This window comes from Gavia stellata, chromosome 22 (assembly GCF_030936135.1).
Source record: "Gavia stellata isolate bGavSte3 chromosome 22, bGavSte3.hap2, whole genome shotgun sequence".
NCBI lineage: Eukaryota > Metazoa > Chordata > Aves > Gaviiformes > Gaviidae > Gavia > Gavia stellata.
Window position 1 is genome coordinate 9,072,941 of NC_082615.1, and position 22,025 is coordinate 9,094,965.

The following is a 22,025-nucleotide window of genomic DNA, read 5'->3' on the forward strand; positions in this document are numbered from 1 at the left end:
GGAGTTACATGCATTAGCTTAGGCTTAGTTCAGCAGAGCATTAGCACCGAAGTTTAACCTTAAGCATCTGTATATTCTTTGCTGAATTTGCAACAATAGCAGAAAGTCATCCCAAAGTGCAATCCTCACAGTGACTTTTATCTGAACAAATGTATTCAATGGTTTCCAAATAAACTGCGTAGACTGGGGAATAAGGGGATTTGATATTGAGTTTAATTGCTATTCTTTGGATTCATTCAAGTAATACTAGTTTATGGAAAGGCTGCTTTCTCAGCTCATTGTGATACTACCAAGAACCTCTGGCATCTGAACAAACAAAAGGAGTGTTGAAGAGGAGTGAGTGAGCTGGCTTTGTGATACGGCGATTTAAAGAATAATGGACTTCTAGTGACAAAGTCTCCACGTTGAGCTATTATGTTAGCAATTATTGCAGAGGAAGTTTGTTTAGGATTTAGGCCCAAGGTTCCCTAAGCGGGGCTTGTAAACAGTGTGGAAGTTGACTTTCCTGTTGGTGATAGAAAGATTGACAGCTAACAGCAACCTTTTGTGTAGCAATGACAACAGTGATTATTTTGCAGTTTCACTGCAATGTGATTAGATTGTAATTAGACTGTGGCTCTGCTGGATTTTAGGATTGCTTAATTGATGGCCCCAAGCCAAATGACTTTCGCTATGAGAAAAAGCCCTGAAACTTGAATTCCCTGCTGTTGCATTGGTTTAACGCATTCTAGAGCAGCTTCATGCTTGTAGCAAATGCACCTTCTTTCTTTACGCACTTTGGATAAAACCCACAGAAAGTGTGGAAAGATCCACTGCCGGGCTCTGGACCTGGGTCCAGGTGACTCTGCCAGAGGCATCTGTTACTAAAAAGTTCCTCAAATTTGGTTGAGAGAAATGGTCTTCTTTTTTGATTTAGAGAATGGTATAAATTTCTTTCCTCAGTTCCATAAAACTGTCATGAAGATGAAACTCCTTTTATAATGAAAAAGTAGTTGTTAACAGATAGACAACTGTGGGTACAATCTCGGTTTTATGGAAGTCTGAAAGTTGTGTTATTATCACCAGTGAGACAAAGATATCGTCTGGTGGATTCAGAATGAAGGAAGCGCTGTAGTTTCTTTATATAGCATATTTTTATAGGTGTGTTGCTCGGGGCACATTTCTAAACTTGGAGAATTAGTATTTTAAGCTCATCTACTTTAGTGAAAAGGCATAACAGGACAATTGTTTATATGCACAAGGATAATATGTTGTTTAACTGAACAGACGTTAAAAACAAACAAACAGCAAAACAAATAATGCCTGAAAAAATAACTTCGAGAAAATCAAATCAGAATTAATATCATCAGTTAGGAGCAAGTGTCTAATGGGAAGTGTAGCTAATGGGCCCATCTTGGAAAATTTTTAAATATATCCAGAAACTTGAGCCACAAGCTTATATTTGGCAAACACTATCAAAATGTTCAACATCATATGATAAGACTGCATTATATAAACACAACCCATGGATGAGAAACTTACCTATTTATGCTTCATACATCAAGTAAGATAATGGAAACATGCCATTATTAAAAAAGATCCTGTTAAAAAGTAGAGACTTTTCTTTCCATTCTCTGCAACAAACAGTAAATTTAGAGAAGATGGAGACAGGAGCTGAGTTCTCTTCTTGGACCCACTATCAAGGTCTCCGTTCAGAAAACAACGCAGCTTTTTATTTTCTCCCTTTCTAGCATCTAGGTATGCTCATTGATCATGCGGAAGGAGGCCACTTGGTGGATTCACATGCTCATTTACAAAGAGAGTTAAAAATCCTCTAAAATGAGCTAATGTTTTAGAATACGTTCTTCCTCCGTTACGATCCTGGAGCATTTCTCTGCAGTTCAAGGCCATTCATTAGCAGCTGCCAGCTATGCTACAGGCCCCTCTCTAATCAGTCATTCCATCATCACTTTAGGACACTTGTAATGCTTGACAGGACTTTAATATAAAACTTCCCAAGGCAGTTGTCAGATGGCCATGAGTTCTGACCATGATACAATTCACATGTTCAGGAATGTAATTTCATGCTATGCATGTTGCTGAACTGCAAGCTTTTAGTTCTGACTTCACGGTACTTAATCTCTTCCATGCCAAAAATTGCTTCAATAGCATCTTTTATGCTCAGCTGAACTGCTGCACTAGCCCAAGGGAAAACTTTGTTTCAAGGTGGATTTAAATCTTGCTGGAAAAAAAAATCTAATCAGACCATTTAATAGAATTTACACTGTTGCTCCTTCTGCCTGTGATGTGCAGGGGATGCAGAACGGCTCTGCCCGCCTCACCCCTATCAACGACTGGCACACAGCCTCTCTCTCTGCTGGAAATGAGGATTTCTTCGCCTCTCCTGCCTGTAATACTTGTTCTCCAGGGGCTTTTGTGCGATTGGCCTCCTGAACACCTTGCTGGTCTGCTGGAGCTGCATGGGCATTGGACCCACTGGAGGCGGCTGCTCGCTGCTGCGCTGTGCCCTATGCGTCTGCACGGGCAGGGGCAGCCCTGCTCCAGGGAACTCGCAGTCTCAGCAGCAAGGCAGGTCAAAAAGCACCATCTGTGGTGTGTTCCACACACACCACAAAGACTGGAAGGGCCTCACTCCAGGGCAGCTCTAGAAATTAAATATAAATCCCCAAGCACCATCACACTCACAGAACAACCCTCCTTCTGCTACCACTTTTAAGCTGGGAAGAAAGTGCAGAGTGACTTCGCAGGGTGTCCTTCACATGGCTCCTCCTCAGACTTGTCCTTGTGATTAAATGATCCCTCTGCACAGCTAGCCTGTCCCAAAGCAGCTAAAATGAGTGGCTGAGTGAGATGGAAATAGCAGTCATCCCCCACAGATGGTGTGTCAACATAAGGAGCTAACAGTGCCCGAGCCTGAACAGCCCTCCAACTGCTGATATGAACTGGCCATTTTTTGCAACAGTTAATTTGGAGAGCAAGCTGTGACTATTAGTTCTCTTCCACTTTTCTGTCTCCTTTGCTCCAAACTGTTCTTCACCTCAACTGTATGTCTGCTGTCCCGTGTTCAGATGATAGCTTTCTGCAAGAGGGGCTGGCTTTCCAAATACCTGATGTTCAGGGCATGATGCTAGGGAGTTCTGAGAAGATTTTACTTCTTTCCAATGACAGATCTGTGCAAACGAGGACTCTGTCAAAGCACTCTGCAGAGCTGGTGCCAGTCACATTTGCAGAGTTCCAGCGTTTAACAAAGACTTCACTCTGGGGACAAGAGCATTGTCCAGCAAAGGAGGCGACAGAGACGTCAAATCTATATGCCAGATGTCGGTGTCGTAACTTGCACTGAGACTCCTTTCTGTTTGTACGCTCAGCCTCGCTGCCTGCAACGTGCGTTTCCCAGCTGGAAAGACCTCGCACACTTCTAACACTGGGAAAAAGAAAATTGCCCAAAGGGAAAAAGTACAAAAGGTTTGCCTCTGCTACAGGAAACTGAAACTGCCAACAGTCTGCTTTGCTGAACTGAGTACGTCGGCAGAATCAGGGTTTAGTAAGGTATCAGCAGTGTGTGCACGGACAGAAATGGAGAGAAAGAATTTCCCAAGTCAGGTTATTTTCTCTCAAAACAACATAGAATAGAGAAATAAAAATTCAGGGATCAGAGCTCTTTGCAGTCTGGAATTTCAATCCATGAAAAATTCCAGGATTGTTCTCATTTTGTTACCTTCCCAAATCAGGATGCAAATCTCAGTCTCAAGGAGCTTATCTATGCATGGATTTAGGTCTACAGCTTTCATATATGTGTATAATATTTCATTTCAGCATGATGAAAATGTTTCCTGTCACCTTTCTCTTTTCAATTTTCTAAAAACAATGCAGTTGAAAATTAAATGTCTTAATACAATGATTAGAATTTCCTCTAAAAATGAATAAGCAACAAAATTGTTATATTTCTATGAGTTAATCAGACCATCATTTTTCAGTGGAGGACTATTCACTTGGGACTTTCTGACCAGCTGTAACTCTAGCATTTGGAAATTTTTCACCCTGGGAAATTAAAGACTATCAGAAACATGAAAGCACGGGAGCACGGAGAAGTGCCTGTTGTGACACTGTAGGTATGCCTATCCGCCGTGGGAGCACCACGGTGCTGAAGTTGTACCTTCTCATTCTGCTCCTCAGTTTGAAATCCTTCATACCTCTTAAGACAGAGTGTTGTCTATGCGTGAATACATAAGCCGTACACTCGGTGTGCAAACAAGTAGGAAACAGATAAAACTCCAGTAGGTGGCGCTCAAAAAATCCCAAATTTGTGTCCCTGGGTGGCTCTCGCGGGCCCTTCGGGCCGGGCGAAGGGCTTCGCCGGCGGCTCGGCTCGGCTCGGCTCGGCTCGGCTCGGCTCGGCTCGGCCGGCAGCTCTCGGCAGCGCGGCGGCGTGGGGGACCCGGTGCGAGGCGCTGTTCTGGCACAGCGGTGTCACCGTGCCTCCGGGAGAGGGCTCAGGGCTGCAGGACCGGTACACAAAGGTTGGCTCAGCAGGGGCAGGCAGCTGTTGCCCCCGGGAAATGGGGCCATGCACGTCCCAGTTCCCCCCAGTTCCCCCTTAGCACCCTGCTCTGTCATGCACAGCCATCGGTTGTACTTTCTGGTCGCTCTCTAGCTCAGTGTGAAGCTAACAGAAAATACACCTAAAGTTAATGGATTAAGAGATCTGACTCCTGTAAAAACACAGCAAAGTTTTGGAAAAGTGCTGAGATCCAGGGCAGTTGTAGAACACGACTTGCTGGGTAGAGGAATGTCTGTCTGCCAACTCCTGTGCAGTTGTCTTCTTCAGTAATGGCCGGTTCTGGTGCCAGTTTCAAATTTTGCAGCTCTGGCTGGGAAGAGCTTGTTGTATTACAAAGGCGATTCAGTAGTATTTCTTCAACAGAAGCACAAATGGTTTTACCACCACCAGGGGAATGGTTTTTATTGACCATTTTGACCAAGGACCGAAGTGAAAGTTGATACCATCCGATCAAGTCCCCAGTTGGTGGCCCATGGGAAATGATCTAATGACCAGTTCCCCTGAAGCCCCACGAAGCCACCACCAGAGGTGCATTAGCAGCCACACTGTGATACATCAGATGCTCCACAGTGTCCGGCAACACTCTGTGTGGAGCCCAGGTCTCCTGACTGTCATCTGCTTTATACAAAGCAAAACAAAGCCCTTTATCTAGCCAGGGAACAGATACATCAGCAGCAGCAATGGTAAAAGCCTTTCCAAGCTGTTTGCCAATGTGCTTCGGTCCTTCTCTGGAGTACTTACCTCTGCTTTAATGTTAGTATGAGCAAAACACACATGTGCACATGGATTCTCCCTGGGGTTTTTTTTGGCCCATCCTGAGCTTCAGGCTTGATGCTTTTCACTTCTGGTCACTTCACAGTCCAACTGCACTTTTCTGTGTCTGGGGCTAAGTCCCTCTAGTCCTGCATGGCATGATCAAGCAGCCCAAGCTACAGTGAGGAAGAGGTGGCTGCTCAGAAAAGCCATCTTAGCCCCACTGATGTCAGCACACAGTGGGGCAGGACTTGAGCAAGTCAGTGAATGTGATGGGGACACTGTGCCTAACACTGATGGTTTACCTCTTTCACAATACTTGGAGCTGGCGGCAATGGAGGCTATGACACCTGCCGTGTCCCAGCTGCTGTGACGGGCGAACTGAAATATTTTGCCAAGGGAAGAAAAGCTTGTTTTCTAGTTGTTTGTTTGTTTAATTTTAAAAGGCAAATGAAGGTGTTGGTCCTGTTACACTTACTCACTCATCTTGCAAGAGCTGAAATGTTAGCAATAACTTCATCTTTCTGATCTTTGCACAGGAATGACATTATTCACTTCAGCAGTTTTGCTTTTGGGCAAAAAGGGTAAGGGGTGACAGGATGGTTTGCTTCAAGCCTGGATTTCATTAAACTTAAGCTATACCAGTTTTGTTCCAGATCAGGCAACAATTGATCCAGTCATTTGACTTTCTTATGAAAACTCTCTATAGGGAAATGGCTAAGAGATCAGGCTGGTTTTTTACAAATTTATTTTACAAGCTGGAGTGAATGCTGAAAAGCCCTTTGCTTGTGTGATAGCAGAGGTCATTCTTTGAAGCACCATCAGCTGGTAGGCAAAGAATGACATTTTCTTTGTCTCTATTTAGCTAAAAACAAACCAGAAGTGGCAACACAGATGGTCATACATAACATGCCCCATCGATTCCAGTGGGACTAAGCCTATTCACACAGACTGCGTATCTGACGCCAGCACTCTTAACCGAGGAGCTCTTGAGTTACATGATGTGAAGTGCAGTGGGAATTCAGCTCTTCCATTGCGTGGAAGATGAGGAAAAATGATCATGGCTTGATTCAGAGGAGCAGACATCTCACCACAAGAAGCCAGAACTAGCTTGTGGGATCAGACATTTCTTAACCATCAGGCTGCAAAGGGAGTGGGGAGGTGGTGAGCACTGGCTTACAATAAACTTTCATTTCAGCTGCAGCCCCAAAATGCCCAGCCCTTCCAGCAATTATTCTGGCTCTTGGCCATCAGTCCTGGGAAGAAGCTTCCTTTGGGGGAGTGAATTTTTATGCTGCAAGCATTAGAAGTATACATATCTCAGGCTATTTCTCCCTATGTGTAGTCAAAGAAGCATAGGTGCGTGTGTATGTATAATCTTTACTTTCTCTTTTTTTTTTTTTTAACCAATACAGAGCAGCTCAAGATATTAAAAAATTGTCAAGAGACTTTGGGCTTAAAAACGAGATGTACTTCAGGAGAGGACAGCTATCTCCTACACCTTTGAGATGAGGACCATGGGGACTATGATTCCAGATTAATACTCTGAGTGCCTCAGAGAGGAATTGCCATATGAGAACCTAAACAGATTTTGTCACATGTGGTCTGGCAGAGGGGAAAGTGGGAATAAGAAGTATTCCCATCCACCTCTCTGCACTCTGTCCAAAGTTTATGAAGGATTTGGGGATGCCAACTACCTAGATCGGCAAGGGACTGCTGGGTAGTCTCGGAGAACATCACAAACTGAACCCAAGTCTCACTTAAGGGATGATGTGGGCTCCCCTAACTCACCGCTTAATCTCCCAAAAGTTTGTCCTGCTAAATACTGAACTGAACTACCTTTCCCAGGGACAACGGTGCAGTATTAGGAGAAAGCTAGCTGCAAACCATTTCAAGCTGATAGTTTATATTCCCTCGCCAGTGCATTTCCCTGGAGAAGTGGTGAAAGTTGTTCAATGAAGCTTTTGTGTTCTTTTGGGGAATCTCAGCTAATTCACATACAGGCGTTCTTTGTACGTTTTTTTCTTTGTTAAGCAGTCATTGTACTATCCACAGCACAGCCAGAGCGCAGGCCAGAGAACAAAGAGCAGCAGGCAGCGAGAATGTGACACCATCTCTTCCCATGCAGCTCTGTTGCTGCGGCTCGGCGGGCTGGATGTTATTTTAGTGGCTGTGCATCCCACCCATGCGTTTCTGTGGGCCCAGAAGCCGTGCTGCTGTGACGCCTTGTGAGCTCGAAGCTTATTCATGTTCAGGAATGGGAGGGTCAGGGCCATCGACACACACCAGCATCCTGCTGCCTATTATTTCCTGCCAGTGCTGGCGTCGCACCAAGCCCTAACATGACAGGTGGATGGAGTTCACAAGGAAATAATGTCATGGGCCAGTTTTCCAGGAAAGCTGTTAACTCTATTCACAAACTCGGGCCTTCAGATTGAAAGGGAATGTGGCTGAGAAGAGGTGGTGAAGGACTGCTCTGGTGCTATTTACTTTTTTTTTTTAATAGATTATTCACTGACATCTCTTGCTGCAGTACAGAAATCTTTACTTCTATATAGTGCCTACCTCTTCAAGAGAAGACTGTGGCTGAATGCCTTATAACTTACAAACCACAGGGCCACTGGCTCTGCAAATCCCAAATGGCCGTTTGATTTCAGTCAGATTGCAAAAGATGTTAAGAAATTAAACTTCTGCCTTTTGCTGAGCTAACTGGTTCCTGGGAAACAGAAAAGGAAAAGAAATATGAGGTGAGATCTAAGACTGATGTTAACCTGGGGACTTCAGGCATTTTATAAGAATGAAACTGAGGATACAGCCAAAGATGTATCAGAAACAAGACTTACATATTTTAAAAAGTCTCTGTCTTTCAACAATGCACTACTGTAAAGCTCTGCTATTCCTCCATAGCTTTATGCAGTGTCCAACATTTGCTGGTTTGTGTTCTTCTCTTTCTTTCCTCTTTTCCTCTCTGTTTTTAAAGTTTAATACTTTTTTCCTCTTACTCTAGAAAGCACAGAAGAGTTAAGAAGTGCAAGCAATCAATCCAAAAAAAGTGTTTTTCAAAAATGCCATGTTTGCCACAAATGCAAATTTTTGGATGCACAAGTTAGGACAATAGGACTCCAACTGGCTGCTCACAAGAGGAAGGATTAGGTCCTCTGTCATGTTAATAGTGACATCAACAACCTGAATAAAAGCCAAAAATTCAAGTTGATTCTGCAGTTTAAGACCATTGTTCTCCCATGTGGTTTAGCCTGTAAGATTTAGTCTACACATAGAGTTTTGCCAGGATTTGTATAATTTTTCACATCATACAGTGCAATTCTTGATATGTTAATCTACTTTTACATATAAAAGTCCTTTGTAGTTGACAAAGATTTATACTGATCTAGCTAAAACATCCTACAGTCTAAAAGCATCAGAGGTATTGGAAATACATATGCAAAATGATGGCTGCCAATATTGTTCTGCTCTTCTTATTTTGGAGCCCATTCATTGTAAAAACAAATTAGGTGAAACCTGCTAATAATATGTGACAACCTCCATCTCAGATATTAGAGGAGTGGTAGCCCTGGACTTTGAGTCTGCATAAGCCACGCTGAGGCAGGAATAAGGGATATTCCAGAGGGCTTGTTCCCAGCCTGACCGTTCCGGATCCTGATGAAACTCTCAGGCCCTTCTTCATTCCGTACTCTGAGCCTGATTCCTATTCTGTAGAGCTGCAGTAATATTGTACATATTAGTTATTTGGTAACAGGAGCTCTCCCAAGTGTCCAAGGCAGAGAAACTTAATTCTTGACACAAGTCCACGAAACTAACCTTTCTCTCTCTCTCTCTTTTTTTTTTTTAAACCTGGCAAATTATGGTATTAGAACCACAGTCACGTACAAAACATGACATGTTAAGTGACTGGGGAATCGTAAATTGGGCGTTTTGACTTGAACAAATACTAAGCATTGTCATACCAAACTGATTATTATTTTAAAATACTGTCCCAGGCTATAACTGGCTTTGTGTACAATAGCAATACAGGGTGTAGTTACAGACACAATTTCCTGTGCTTAGGTTTTGAAATTATTATTTAAGATCCCCGTAACATTTGCCCGGTGCACCAGCGCAATTCCCCTATTAGATAATTTTCTATCCTTGTGAGGGCAATTTTGCTTGCGCAATGCTGCCAGAGCTTTCAGGAAGGGAGAGACAAGCAATTGTGACAATAAAATTTGCATCAGCTCCCACCCAACCTCTCCCAGAACCGAAACACCATTTGTCGCAGTCAAAGCCTTTTCACACCAGAAGGGAAGGTGTTTCTGAACTGGAAAGTCATTGTGATCTCCACAGGGTTGCATCCTCCGGGATGACTTTTGCCTGTCAGGTTCCCATGAGAAACACCAAACAGCAATTGTGGAGTTCCAAATGGCTTTATATCAAAGACTTGGTGGATTGCATGATCCAGCATCCAGGCTTGAAACCCCTAACGAATCCAGATTAGGTCATGGGATTCAAAAGCTAAGGCAGAACTTTTTTTGTTTGTAGCTGAGCAGTTTGAGGGGGTTGACCCTTGTAAAAGCTTTGTGAATGTGCCCTTGTAAAAAAAATTTCAGATCTAACAATATCACCATTTTCTGGAAAAATGAATGCGCTAAGCCTGACACACTGTACTCACGTAGCACCTCTCCCATTGTTTGTTTTTTAAGTCCTAAGAAGAACATGTTGTTCCTGTGTTGCAATCTGGGCAAGGGGTGCAGGGAGAGAGAGGCTAATAATGAAAATGTCCGTAGATTTGCAGGAAGAAAAAACACAGACTGTGAGACTTGTGCTGGATATCATCATTGGTCATTCAGAAAAGATGGTACTAGTACTTCAGATTGTCCCAAAATCAACGCACACAAATCAGGGTGGAGAAGTCTGTGTCAGTTTCTAAGGCCATATGGCAATTTAGTGATGAAACATGTGAAAACACCTTCAACAGCACAAGGTATCTGACTAGCTGTTCACAACCTTTGCCTTGCTCCTGCAGGACATCAGGACCAGGTGCTGGAATTCTTCTCCATAAAGTTACTATTTTACTTCTCTGAATAAAGGACAAACAAGACTGAATTCTTGCACAGACTTTCACTCACTGCTTGATATGAAGATGGATGTACCTTGTCTCACTAGGATACAGCAGATGCTACTGAGCTCAGCGGTGTGTGCTATGGCAGCCCCATATTACCTAGAGGCCTCTCAACCTGCCAGCTAGCTGTTATTATGGGATACCATGCTGTATCTGAAGCTTTGCTATGCTAGGGGATCATGCCTAGGGTCATTGCAATGCTGTCTGTCACTGCTTACGTGCTGCTTAATGCCTAGATGCCCCATAATTACCAAGGCAGAGGGTGGTACACGCACTCTGCTGTAACCTTGTATATGCAGTGTGAATATAAAAGAGAACAGAGATGAGGGAAAGGAAATCTACTCTAGTAGCAGCAGAGGGACTTTTACTCACTCTTATTTACCCTTCCTGAAAAGTCTGCTCCCAAAAACCCATTGCCTCCATTCCACTGAGTTTGGCCTTTTCTTTTGACTTGGAGCAGAGCTTCACCTTGCACCTCTACTTTCCTTCCACACGCCGTACGCAAGCTCGCCGGTATCACAGCAATGGCGAAAGGAGGACCCGTGTATGGGAAAGACTTCCGAAGAGGGCAACAGGCCGCTTCTGCTCGGGGCTCAGCCTGGGAATCATGGGGCTGAGCCGCTACACGTGTGTAGTAGAAGTCACTGCATCTCTACAGCCCCTGCAATTCTCTCCTTGGCAGCCCACAAAATTCCACTGAGGAAAAAGAAATGGGGAGGGGGAAGAAGGAGTCAGAAAAACTATTGTGTTCCCAGGGGAAAAAAAAAAAAACAGCCCTATTTAGCTTATCCAGCTTTGCTAATGTCAATCACTTTTCTCATTTTAAACAGGAAAGACACCACTTTAGTCCACCTGTTCCATTATTTATCACGCTATGCATTTCCCATGAATTGTCACTTATGCAAAACCTGTACATCGTAAGGGGACACCCTAATATTTTTAATGACCTTAAGCAAAGTGATTGACATTAGACACCGGTGTCAGATGTTCTGGTGACGCAACATGTTCTCCTAGCAGCAGGAAAGCTTCCTGCCGTGATTAAGTTAGGGCTATGGAAGTGCTAAAATGTGTTGTCAGCTTTCCTCTGATGCAAGTGATTTTATTATAGGGTCTGGTAACCGTGGAGTGTGGCAACGCAAATACTGACTCCAAACATCCCCTCCCATACATATAGCTTGCTCTATTTAAAACACAAACTGCACTTTGCAAATCTGGGGATAAGTTATGGATGTAACAAGCTTAAACCATGGAGGGCAGAGGAAAAGGCGGCACCCAAACCAGAATGCCTGGGTGATTTCAGCAGGAGAAGCACACGGCTCCAGGATGACCTGCAGAAGGCTGTCCCCTGTGGCACCTGTCTGGCAGGCGTGCTCTGCAGCAGCATCGCCACAGCCCTCGTGGATGCCAGAGGCTCCGGAGGGCAAAGAGGAGGCACGCTAGCACAGGCCTCGCTTGCTGTAGCACTGGAAAGCAAAAATTACATCCAGCCCTTTTGAGTCTGGAGAAAGTAAGGGAAAAAAAAGGAGAGAGAAAAAAAAAAAAGGCAAGAGGACTCCATGCAGCCCCTCCGCCTTCTGTCTCATACACACTGGGGTGGAACTCTGTGACTTGGCTCAGCACTACTTGTCCTTCATGATATAGATGAAGAAATGTTCTGTTTTGCTGGAGTTTGGGACCAGCCCCTCAATTATTCATCACCTGAGAAAAGTTGGAAGACCTCTGGAACACAAGAGTTACAGAATCAAACATCTCGGACACACACAGGGGGCAGCTGAGACCTGCTTTTCCTAAAGATTCGTAATCCCAAAGCTCATTCAGCAAACACTTACTACACAGATGACTTTGCTTCCACAAGTAATTATTAACAGTTGTGTCTAAAGCTGACTATGCCATTAAGCATTTGCAGAACCGTTATGATTTTTCAGTAACTGAGTTGTTAATCAAGCTGCAAGAGGAATGGGATATCAAACCAAAATCCATAGTCTATGGAGATTTTTGGAAGAGATCAGCAGAATGTATGTTGACAGCAATTGTCACAGGTGCTTTTCTACAAAAATAGAATCATAAAGCAGTCAAAATTGAAGATACAAGCTAACTGATAGCAATAAAAAAAAATATTCTGAAGGTCTAGCAGCACTGAATATTATTTTAATGACATTTACTTTTTAATTTTATAGCAAAAAAATCAAAAGTGCTGAACCTGACCACTTTAATTTACAAAAAAAGTCTCATGTTTTAAGCTATAATCATACCTCGTTATTTAGGTTAGACAATATAATTACACATTTCTATCTATGTCTATTCAATAGTAAAACAAAATTAATATTAGTTGGTTTAAAAAAGGGGGAAAGTACCACAGATATTGGGGGGAGAAAGTTACATGAAATATAAGAATCAGCTTATTGAATAACCTGCAGTTTCTTTGTTTGTTATTGCCTTTTTTTTTTTTTGAGCTACAGTTTAAGTCACAGACAATCTGGCCATAAGCTTGTAGTCACTTCAAATGCTATGACTTCTCCCTTGGTCAAATGTCACAGTGTGTATTTTAAGGAGATCTCTGGCATTTCAAGTCAATTCAAATTATTTTCTTAGTTCTCACAAGTTCCCTTTCCAACATGATCAGCATGTTGGAAACGCAGTTATGATGATTGCAGTTATGACAACAGTGTTTTGTGTGAAGAAAAAGTGTTTTTTCTTCTGTCTTGGAAAGAATCACTACCAAGTCTGCAGTATGAAAAATATTAAGAGCACTTGCAGAGTTTTTAAGAGTCTTTCTTAATCCATTCCATTTTCATTTCAGTTCATTTCCAAAGTTAAATTAAAACCTGCAGTCTCTCCTATTGATAAATAGTCAAGTTGACTTACAAAGGTTCTGTCTTCTGTACAGCCTTCTCTTGGTTGACTTTAACCAAACAAGGTTCGCTGATTTGCCACAAGTGCTGTCTGGCTCTCCCGCCTCTTTGCTTTCTTGTTTTGCTGCCTGATTTTCCAGCACACTGCACTAGAAGCCAGCAAAAGGAGTCCTGATGACAAAAGGACTAATCCAAACACGGAGATGATTGATCCATGGGAATTGAAGCTGTATGCCACAGCAGTAACCACAATGCCGGCTATGAGGATAACCACACCGAAGGGAATGGTACAGCGGTAACAGGAGAGTTCTGCTCCCCCTGTTGCTGCAGTCAGCTGGCATTCACTGACAAGAGGGATGGTGGTTATCACACAGTCATTGTTATTACTCTTCTCCGTGGTTACAGAATCAGGATGCTTTGGAGCGCCCAGGATCTCTTTAATAGGTTCGTTTGTCATCTTGATTGTCTTGACTTAGTCAATTCTTAGGCTAGAGCAGGCTCTGCTGAACACACATTGCACTGTGGAGAGAAGAGCATGAGTTCAACTAAGAAGCGTTTCCATTATGTGACAAATGGGTGACACAGAAGTATCCCATGTGCGACTGCAAACAAGCAGACACTTGGACCCCGCAAGGATTTATGCACAAGCTTAATTCTAACCCTCTTGATTGTGCTGGATCTGAATCAATTGTTACGGTAGTCATCAGCATGTGCATAAGTGCTAGAAAGAACAGTCACAGATCAAGACAGACACCAACCTTAAAGCGTTGTGGGCCAAATCCCACTTTAAGTTACATCCTATAGTCAGTATTTCTGGATGCAATTTAGATTTCAATGGCATTATTATCTTCTGACAAGGAGATGAAGTTCATAGGCTGTTATGGTTAAAAATTCTACTCTTGCTCACACACTTTTTCACACTGTTTATATATACACCTATACACACACATTACCCAGATTTGCTCCAATGCAGATCACAATAACATGAGCAAGAACTGGCCCAGCAGAAAACAGGACTGAACAGTGAACCCTTTGTCAAGGCAAGTGCTACTTAGCAAAAAAATTCAAATGGTCATGACTAGGTATGGATGTGGGGGGAATGGGGATGAAGACAGCTCCCCGCGCTCAGCAAACACCAGCTGAAAGCTGGTGAACCTACCGTTACAGCAACACCAGTGCCAGACTGTCAGCTTGCCATTTAAATTGGCTTAATGCAAACATAATGGGTGCCTTATACGTCCATGAAATCACATCCATGTTGCTGTGTGGGAGGGAGATTTACAGTCATATTCATTCATCTTAGTTACAGTAGGTTGCTTTCCTCCTGTCTCCGTATTGTATACACACTCTCAGTCCTACAGACAGCATGCACAGTTTGATTGCAGCTGCATTATGAGGCAAAATAGCTTTTGGCTCCATGGAGCCCAGTGCAGAACGGGAGTCCACCTGATCAGGGCACAACGAGCCTTTGACTCTCCACTGCTACAGGCTGCCATGACAGACCTCTGCCATCTCACGGGGACCCTGCGGCTGTGGGGGCCGCCCTGGAGTCTGCAGTGAGCCTCTGACAATGCTGAGGCCACCATGGCTGTGCTGCCTTGGACCAGGCTGTGCGCTCAGTGCACCCCACCACATACAACAGAGACTGGGACACTGGGGAACCACTGGGTTCTCCTGCTGGGAGTAGCTCACAGGACTCCTCCACCACTCTCCGGTACGGGCTGTGTAGTTTTTGCTCCTATGAGCAGCATGGTATGCAGCTCAGAGAGCAAGGAAGAGCGTTGGCAATGCAGTAATGCTTTTATCACTTTTATCACCTTCACATCTGTGACTAGGAAGCTAATTGCCAGATACTTGTATTCTCCTTTTCCTTTCCCACCACTCCCACCCTTGTTGCTAAGATATATTCGTCCACTGTGGACAGCCCTTGGTTTTGTATCTCAGTACCTCATGTAACGGACTGTGTATTTTGCGAGAAGGAGGATTTCACTATTTTTGAACACACGCGCAAACAGGCTATACTCTGTATCTAGTCAGAGGGTTTGTACCTGAGTTTCCTTGAACCCTAATGAGAGAAGGAAAGTTCAGATGTGGTTTGACAAAGCTTTTGTTCTACTGCTGTAAGGAAGAGTGCTCAGCTCAATGTTGTATCTTGCTGTACACAGCTATCTTCAGGGCTCAATCCTGCAAGGGGCTCAGCAGCTACAAGACAGAGTAGCCTTTCCCTCCCTAATGACAACACTGAGCACAACTCAACCGAGCGCACACTGAGCACACACACTGACAACACAAGAGGCAATGGGCACAAACTGAAACACGAGAGGTTCTATCTGAACATCAGGAAACACTTTTTCACTGTGAGGGTGGCTGAGTGCTGGAACAGGTTGCCCAGGGAGGTTTTGGAGTCTCCATCCTTGGAGATACTCAAAAGCCATCTGGACAGTCCTGGGCAGACTTCTTTACGTGACCCTGCTTGAGCGGGATGGAGGGTGGGCCAGATGACTTCCAGAGGTCCCTTCCAGCCTCAACCATTCTGTGATTCTGTGTGTTTCTGTGAAGGTACTTGGTATCTCCAAGGGCAGGCAGGGGATCTGATCAGTGGTTATCAGACAAAGCAAATATACCTGTGCTGACACCTTAGATAACTTAGGTTCTCCAGGGTTCTGTCGCTTCATCCTTTGAATTCTAACGCATGATTAAGTACCTTTTGTATCAGTTGAAAGAGCCCAGGAAAGCCATGGGGTTGCTCTAGAGCACCATTGATCTGTCCCCACATGGATCTCCATCGATCCATCCCCACATGGATCTGAGCCCAAGTTCTGCATTTTCAGTAATCACTTACATGGCAGTGAGTCTCACACTGGTGCCATTATGTTGCTGCATTACTTATTCATAAAACGTTACAGAAGTTTAGCACAATGGGAGAATGTGGTCCCCAAATGTCACCTTTTTTTTGATCTTACCATTAGCCAAATTCAATTTGTTCAATATTTTATTATTAAATTTGAGGGAGGAAAAAAGTGAACCATTTTCCATATAAAAGGTCTTTTAGTTCCAAATACATTGTAATAACTATTTGGACTAAAGTCCAAATACTCTCTCTAAGAGTCACAGAAATAGGGAAACTACCCAATAACTTGAAAAGGCTTTGGATTGGGCTCATAATAAACACGGTTATTCTGAAAAACTTTAACATTCAATCAAAGTATATTTACTCCTGTCTAGAGTCCTTATCCCTCTGTTTCAGGTATATCCCCAATGAGCATTAAATCTCTTAGACATCTTGTACATAGATTTATGAAGAAAGAAGATATATTTATACAGTCAAAACTAACATGAATTTTTAAGAAAATCTCATAAACTACCAAAATTAAGTCAATGGCAAAATACCTGTTGACTTCTGAGGAGCACAGTTCTTGCCTGTAATAGGATGTAAGCAGACAAGCATTCATATAAAACAAATAAACAAACCTCTATTGAAATACTGTAAATTAAATAAACAACAGAACCTATTTGAAGTGTGAGTAAAGGTATTCAGCCCTAGAAAACAGGGCATTAGATCTTCATTGCCAGCAAAGTCACTTCTGACTTACGCCAACAGGTGACTTGGTTCAAGTTTCAGGGTAAGAAATTTAGGCAAAGATACCCAGCAACACCAGCATCCTCTCACTAATCATACTAGAAGTACTTTCTTAAGGAACTACTTTGACTTGGAGGAAGAATGTGTTTCTGTGGCAATCTTTGGCTAACGCTGGATAAAGGCGAAAGCAATGTTTTACCCACTAATAAGTTGAGATTTACTGAAAAGACATGAAATCCATCAGCATGCACACCTACCAGGTCCATGAGAAATCCATAGTAACAAATCCCTTGGCTCAGTAAGCAGAGGAAGACTGCTTAAGATGTCTCATATGTCAATTCAAGGCAGAGTCATGCAGCAGTAAGAGCCGCTCCAGGCTTTGAAGTGTCAGATGTTGCTGAATGATGAATTGGAGGTGACAATATTCTAGCATGAAAGTTTCCTACAAGAAAAGTTGTTGGATATTTATCAGCTTCTTAAGAACAAAACTCCTGCGTGAAAAAGCTCCCACTGTATGCTGACCCCTGCTCCTAACCTAACCGAAGCAGAAGATGTTCTCCCTCTGGCTCTCCTAGTGGTTTCTGCCTCTTTTCTTGGCAGCAGCCACCCATTTCTGGCCCTATGTAACATTTTCCTTTGATGATGTGACGTCTCAATGATAAGTGTCACAACCCAGGCAAGTCCCCCAGAAAGAACTAGGTAGGAAAAGGTAATGCACATGAATTTCTGTGGTTAAAAATCTTGTTTAACTTAGTTTCTATTGCTCACTTCACCTATGCAAATCAAAGAACCAAATCATGACTTGGAATACTTGGGTTTTTGTCTCTTCTGTCTCCAGTTTCTTTGAGCAAATAATTTCAACTCCCTGTGCTTTGGTTTTCCTATCTGTAAACTGACAGTGACAACATGCTTTCTGCTAAAAAACCCTTTAAAGCCCATTCTGCTATAACAAAAACCTAAGTAATACAACCCCCAAAACTCCTCGCAAAAAAAAAAGGCAAACTGAGTCCAAGAACTCATTCTAATAAACATGATTCCATTATATTTATTCTTCTTCATTTCTGTTATTGGATTTTTTAAAAACAAGATTCATAACTCAAATAGGGACAAGGCAGAATCTGCAGCAGAGCACTGTCACAACTCCGCAGAAAGCATCGAGTGATGGAAATTGTTATCAACTGCAGAAACAGCTGTGTAATCACCAAGCAGCTGGGTAAAACTTATGAAGCAGCAGAGATTTATGTTGCTAATCTTATTCAACATTCCCTTTCTATATGTGCATGATTATGGAAGATCATTTTGACACTGAAGCAGGAGCTTCTGAGTGGGGATGAGAATAAGTTCATGTAATGATAAACTTTAAGGGCTTTTTCTCTTTTTAAGTTATTTAGACCATGCTAACATTTCACAAACACAAACATGTACAGGCACAAACTGCTGCTATTCTTCTCTAGATGATCCTTGGAATAAGCCTGTGACATAGCTAAAGTATATTTAGCTGATTATTGAAGTTAGCTAATAATAAGGAAGTTTCCTTGCTTATCTTCTTGACTATATTCTTGTGCACACTACCAAGCAACTAGTTTGACTTTTTGAAAAAGTTTGGAGGGAAATGCAGAAAAACCCCCACACTTTAGATAAATAATCTAGATGACATTAAAACAAAAGCAGACCTCTGAAACTATCTTGCAGTCAACTTCCACTCGTATTACAAGAATGGTTACATTTGTTTGAAAAGCTCTTCCCAGGGCAGTTGTGCCCCCTAAGCCACTCTGCTAGCATCATTCTTCGAAAGGATTAATTGCTCTGATTAATTTATTTGTATTTGCCCTTGACTACATACAGTTTTGGTAACTTTTAAAAAGGAATGTCTTTATCAGAAAAACTGACTGACAGAGCAACTTTTTATAGACAGGATTTCTTCCCTTCTCCTTCTCTCCCTCACCACAAAGCTGAGAAGCAGAAACACATGAAATCTGTACATCAAGCTTCCAATATTTTAACTCTGAATCATTTCAATGCGGTGCTCTCTCAGGAGGCTTCCCACCCACTGAATATCTCTGTGCAAGTGCAAAGAGCTGGTATTTCTCAGCCACTACAATCCTTTCCCCTTTTTTTGCATTTTACTCGGAACCAGTGTGACACATACAATTTTTCTGCCTTCAGGCTCTGGACCTGATTCTCTGTATCTTGCACAGTATTTCAGACACCCTTTTTTGCTTATGTAAAATTCCAATAAATCGTTATGCCGATGTTTCACACTGGTTTTGCATTGAAGTGACTATGGAAAAAACAGCACAAGGAGTCCTTCTGTACTGAAGGAGAGCCAGAGTTCATTTGGAATTCAACAGACTACAGTAATCCTGAACACAATCCCACAGCTCTTCCCCATGTGAACTCTCCTGGAAATACAGAACTAGAATTTGTACTTACAAGACTCCAGGATCAGGCCCTGAGCTACAGAGGCAGGAGAAGAACACATTACACCCATGCCAACTGTCGGAGCCCCGGGATGCCAATAAGTTCCACCACCAAGTTTTTAGGTAATTCAGTTACCGGATTCAAGCTCTCACACCTTTTTCGTTTTTCAGCAGTAGCTGGAGGGCAGGATGGGAGCCAACCAAACCCCTCCACACACTCTGTTACCCGCAAACTGCAAAACTTTCAAACCCGTCTGTAAAACGCCACACACACTCAGGGTAAACCGCTGCGTGTCACGCCTGTCCCCGAGCACCTAGGCAAGAGAGAAGAGAGGCGAACAGGCGAGGAAAGCTTTATGCACGCTTTCTGCTATACAGCCCGCAGTAACGAGAAGGCACAACTCCGCGGGGGCACACGCCGATCTGCAACGCAGGGAGCGCCTCCGACTGCGGAGACCCCGAAGCTTTCAGTTGTAGTATCCATCCCCCGGGAAAAGCCCTGTGCCACACAGGAGAGAGCGGTGTTAGGAACCGCCTCAGGACCCGCCGGCCGGAGCGGAGAGGCTCCCTGGAGCGCCCGAGCAACCCCAGCCCGCCCCGCCGGCGCGGGGAGCCGGGCTCCGGGCGCTGCCGCGGTAGCAGCGGGGCCGGAGCCCCGCGGGCACCGAGAAGCCGGCGGGGGCGCCGGGCGTGCGGGTCCAGCGGCTGCGAGCCGAGCCATGCCGAGCCGTGCCGTGCAGAGTCGTGCCGTGCCAGACCATGCCATGCCATGCCATGCCATGCCATGCCATGCCATGCCATGCCATGCCATGCCATGCCACACTGTGCTGTGCCGTGCCGTGCCGTGCCTTACCTCCCGACTGCCGGACGGGACTGCGGCGGACACTAGCCCGGAGCAAGCATAAGAGGGGGATGCAGCTCGCTGCACAAGGGACTGTAAACAAAGTTCTTGGTGAGAGCGAAACAATTAAGGGACCGGAGCAAATTCAGCGGCGGGAGCTGCCGCGGGCGGGGCGGCACGCACCGGGGAAGGTCCCGCTCTGCTTTGGGAGGGCGGCCGGGAGGAAGGCTGTCCTTGAGAGGCCAGGCTGGGCAGGGCAAGCAGGGAGGCTGCCCTGCCCTCCGCGGTTTCGCTTGTCCGGGCCGGCGGTGCTGGCGCTGCACGGTTCAGATGCCCATTTCAGAGATGCGCAGGCGGCGGAGATGCGTGTCTCCGGCTTTGCCAGGTCACGCACCGCGGCAAGGCTCTGCATCACACCCTGGCCGTGTCAGGTTAAACACGGGGCCTGGGAGAGCATTTTCCAGCCCTCTCTGCCCTGCACACCACCAGTGCCGGGTGTCCGGCCCCAGCGGTACCAGCACACGGTGATCGGGGCTCGCTGCTGCCCCGAGCCCTTCTGGGCTGTCAGCAGCGGCAGCGCTGGGTGGTCCTGCGACAGCACAGTCCGCGCTGAAATCCAGATGAACTCCTAGCTGGTGTTTAACTGCTGGGGAATTAGATGAGGAGGAACACAGTTTGAATATCATCCGTAGAGGATAAAGTTTTATGTGTCATCTAGAAATATTTTAACTGGCTTTTCTATGCATTAATCAGTCATTTCAGCAGAACACCAAATACTACAGGGGTTTGGAGTGGATGGGTATGGGTATGTGTTATTTTTTACCATGATTTCTGTTCTTTTCGGACAAAAAGCAGACAAATTTTGCTTTTAAGTCTTGTAAAAGGACGTGTTTAAATTTTGCAGTTAAGTTTACCCAAAGTTTATCTTTAAAAGGCACTATTTTATCAATGATTGATAAAAGAGCAGTGCACCAGATGTATTTAATCAGCCACTCTGTCTCTGAAAGCATGCATGTACTTTTGACTCCCTTTCCAGGGTGAAATCCTGGCCTCACAGAAATTAATAGCAAAACTTCCATCAGCTTCACAGGGGCCAGGATTTCACCCTGTGTATCATTAAGAACTCCCCAGTGATGGAGATCCTGCCAAGGGTTCATCTCCTCCAGCCGAATCAGCCAGGGGGTTCTGGAAGAGCTCCATAGCTTTATACAAGAAACTGGCATTTTCTTCCCATTTGCTAGTGCTCCCTCCAAATACTTTGGCATTTCAGCAGAAATGGATCTGAGGGGAACTGTCATTAGAGAGGATGTCTTGGGCCATTAAGTCCAGTCCTTCCTAATACAGGCAGCCGTGCCAGGTAATATCTTTATTAAACTTGGCAAGTTCCACCTCAAACCAAATGGGTTTCCTACTCCTCTGGTTGGAAGGCTATGAGCCTTATTCTGCTGGTACCTAGGAACCTCAATCTTGTTTCTAGCTGCACGTATTCCTACGCAATTATACATGGATAAACAAGCCTTTGGCTGAAATAGATCTTCCTTCTTTTGGCAATTAACCCTCTAATGTGCTAAGAGAAAGAAATCAGACTCTCTCAGTCTTATTTTCAATCATAATTTTTTCAGATGTGGCCTTGCCAGTATTCTGCATGGAAGTGTAAGTATTTTCCTGTGTCTACCAGAAATCCTAACATTTCATAATTATCCTCCAATTGTTCAGTGTATCTGGATTTTTCTCCAGTATCAGTTCCATTCATCACCTTATATCGGAAATTCTTGCTCTTAGCACATATGTGCATGACCTAAATTTCACCCCATTCCTATTACATCAATTCCTCTCTAGTCCTTCCAGTGTAGTATTTGGTCCTCCTATGTTGACAGAGGACCTCCCTCCCATGCTTACACC

At 44.1% G+C, this 22,025-nt stretch overlaps 1 protein-coding gene across 1 annotated transcript; it reads right to left on the reverse strand.

The window, feature by feature from the left end:
- Positions 1-12,630: 12,630 nt before the first annotated feature.
- On the reverse strand, positions 12,631-20,228 carry TMEM100 (transmembrane protein 100). The gene is made up of 3 exons (XM_059828276.1): positions 20,136-20,228; positions 17,120-17,304; positions 12,631-13,801 (listed from the first exon to the last, which is right to left on the reverse strand). The coding sequence occupies exon 3, from the start codon at positions 13,737-13,739 to the stop codon at positions 13,335-13,337; it is 405 nt and encodes a 134-aa protein (XP_059684259.1). The 5' UTR covers positions 13,740-13,801; positions 17,120-17,304; positions 20,136-20,228; the 3' UTR covers positions 12,631-13,334.
- Between the last annotated feature and the right edge of the window lie 1,797 nt (positions 20,229-22,025).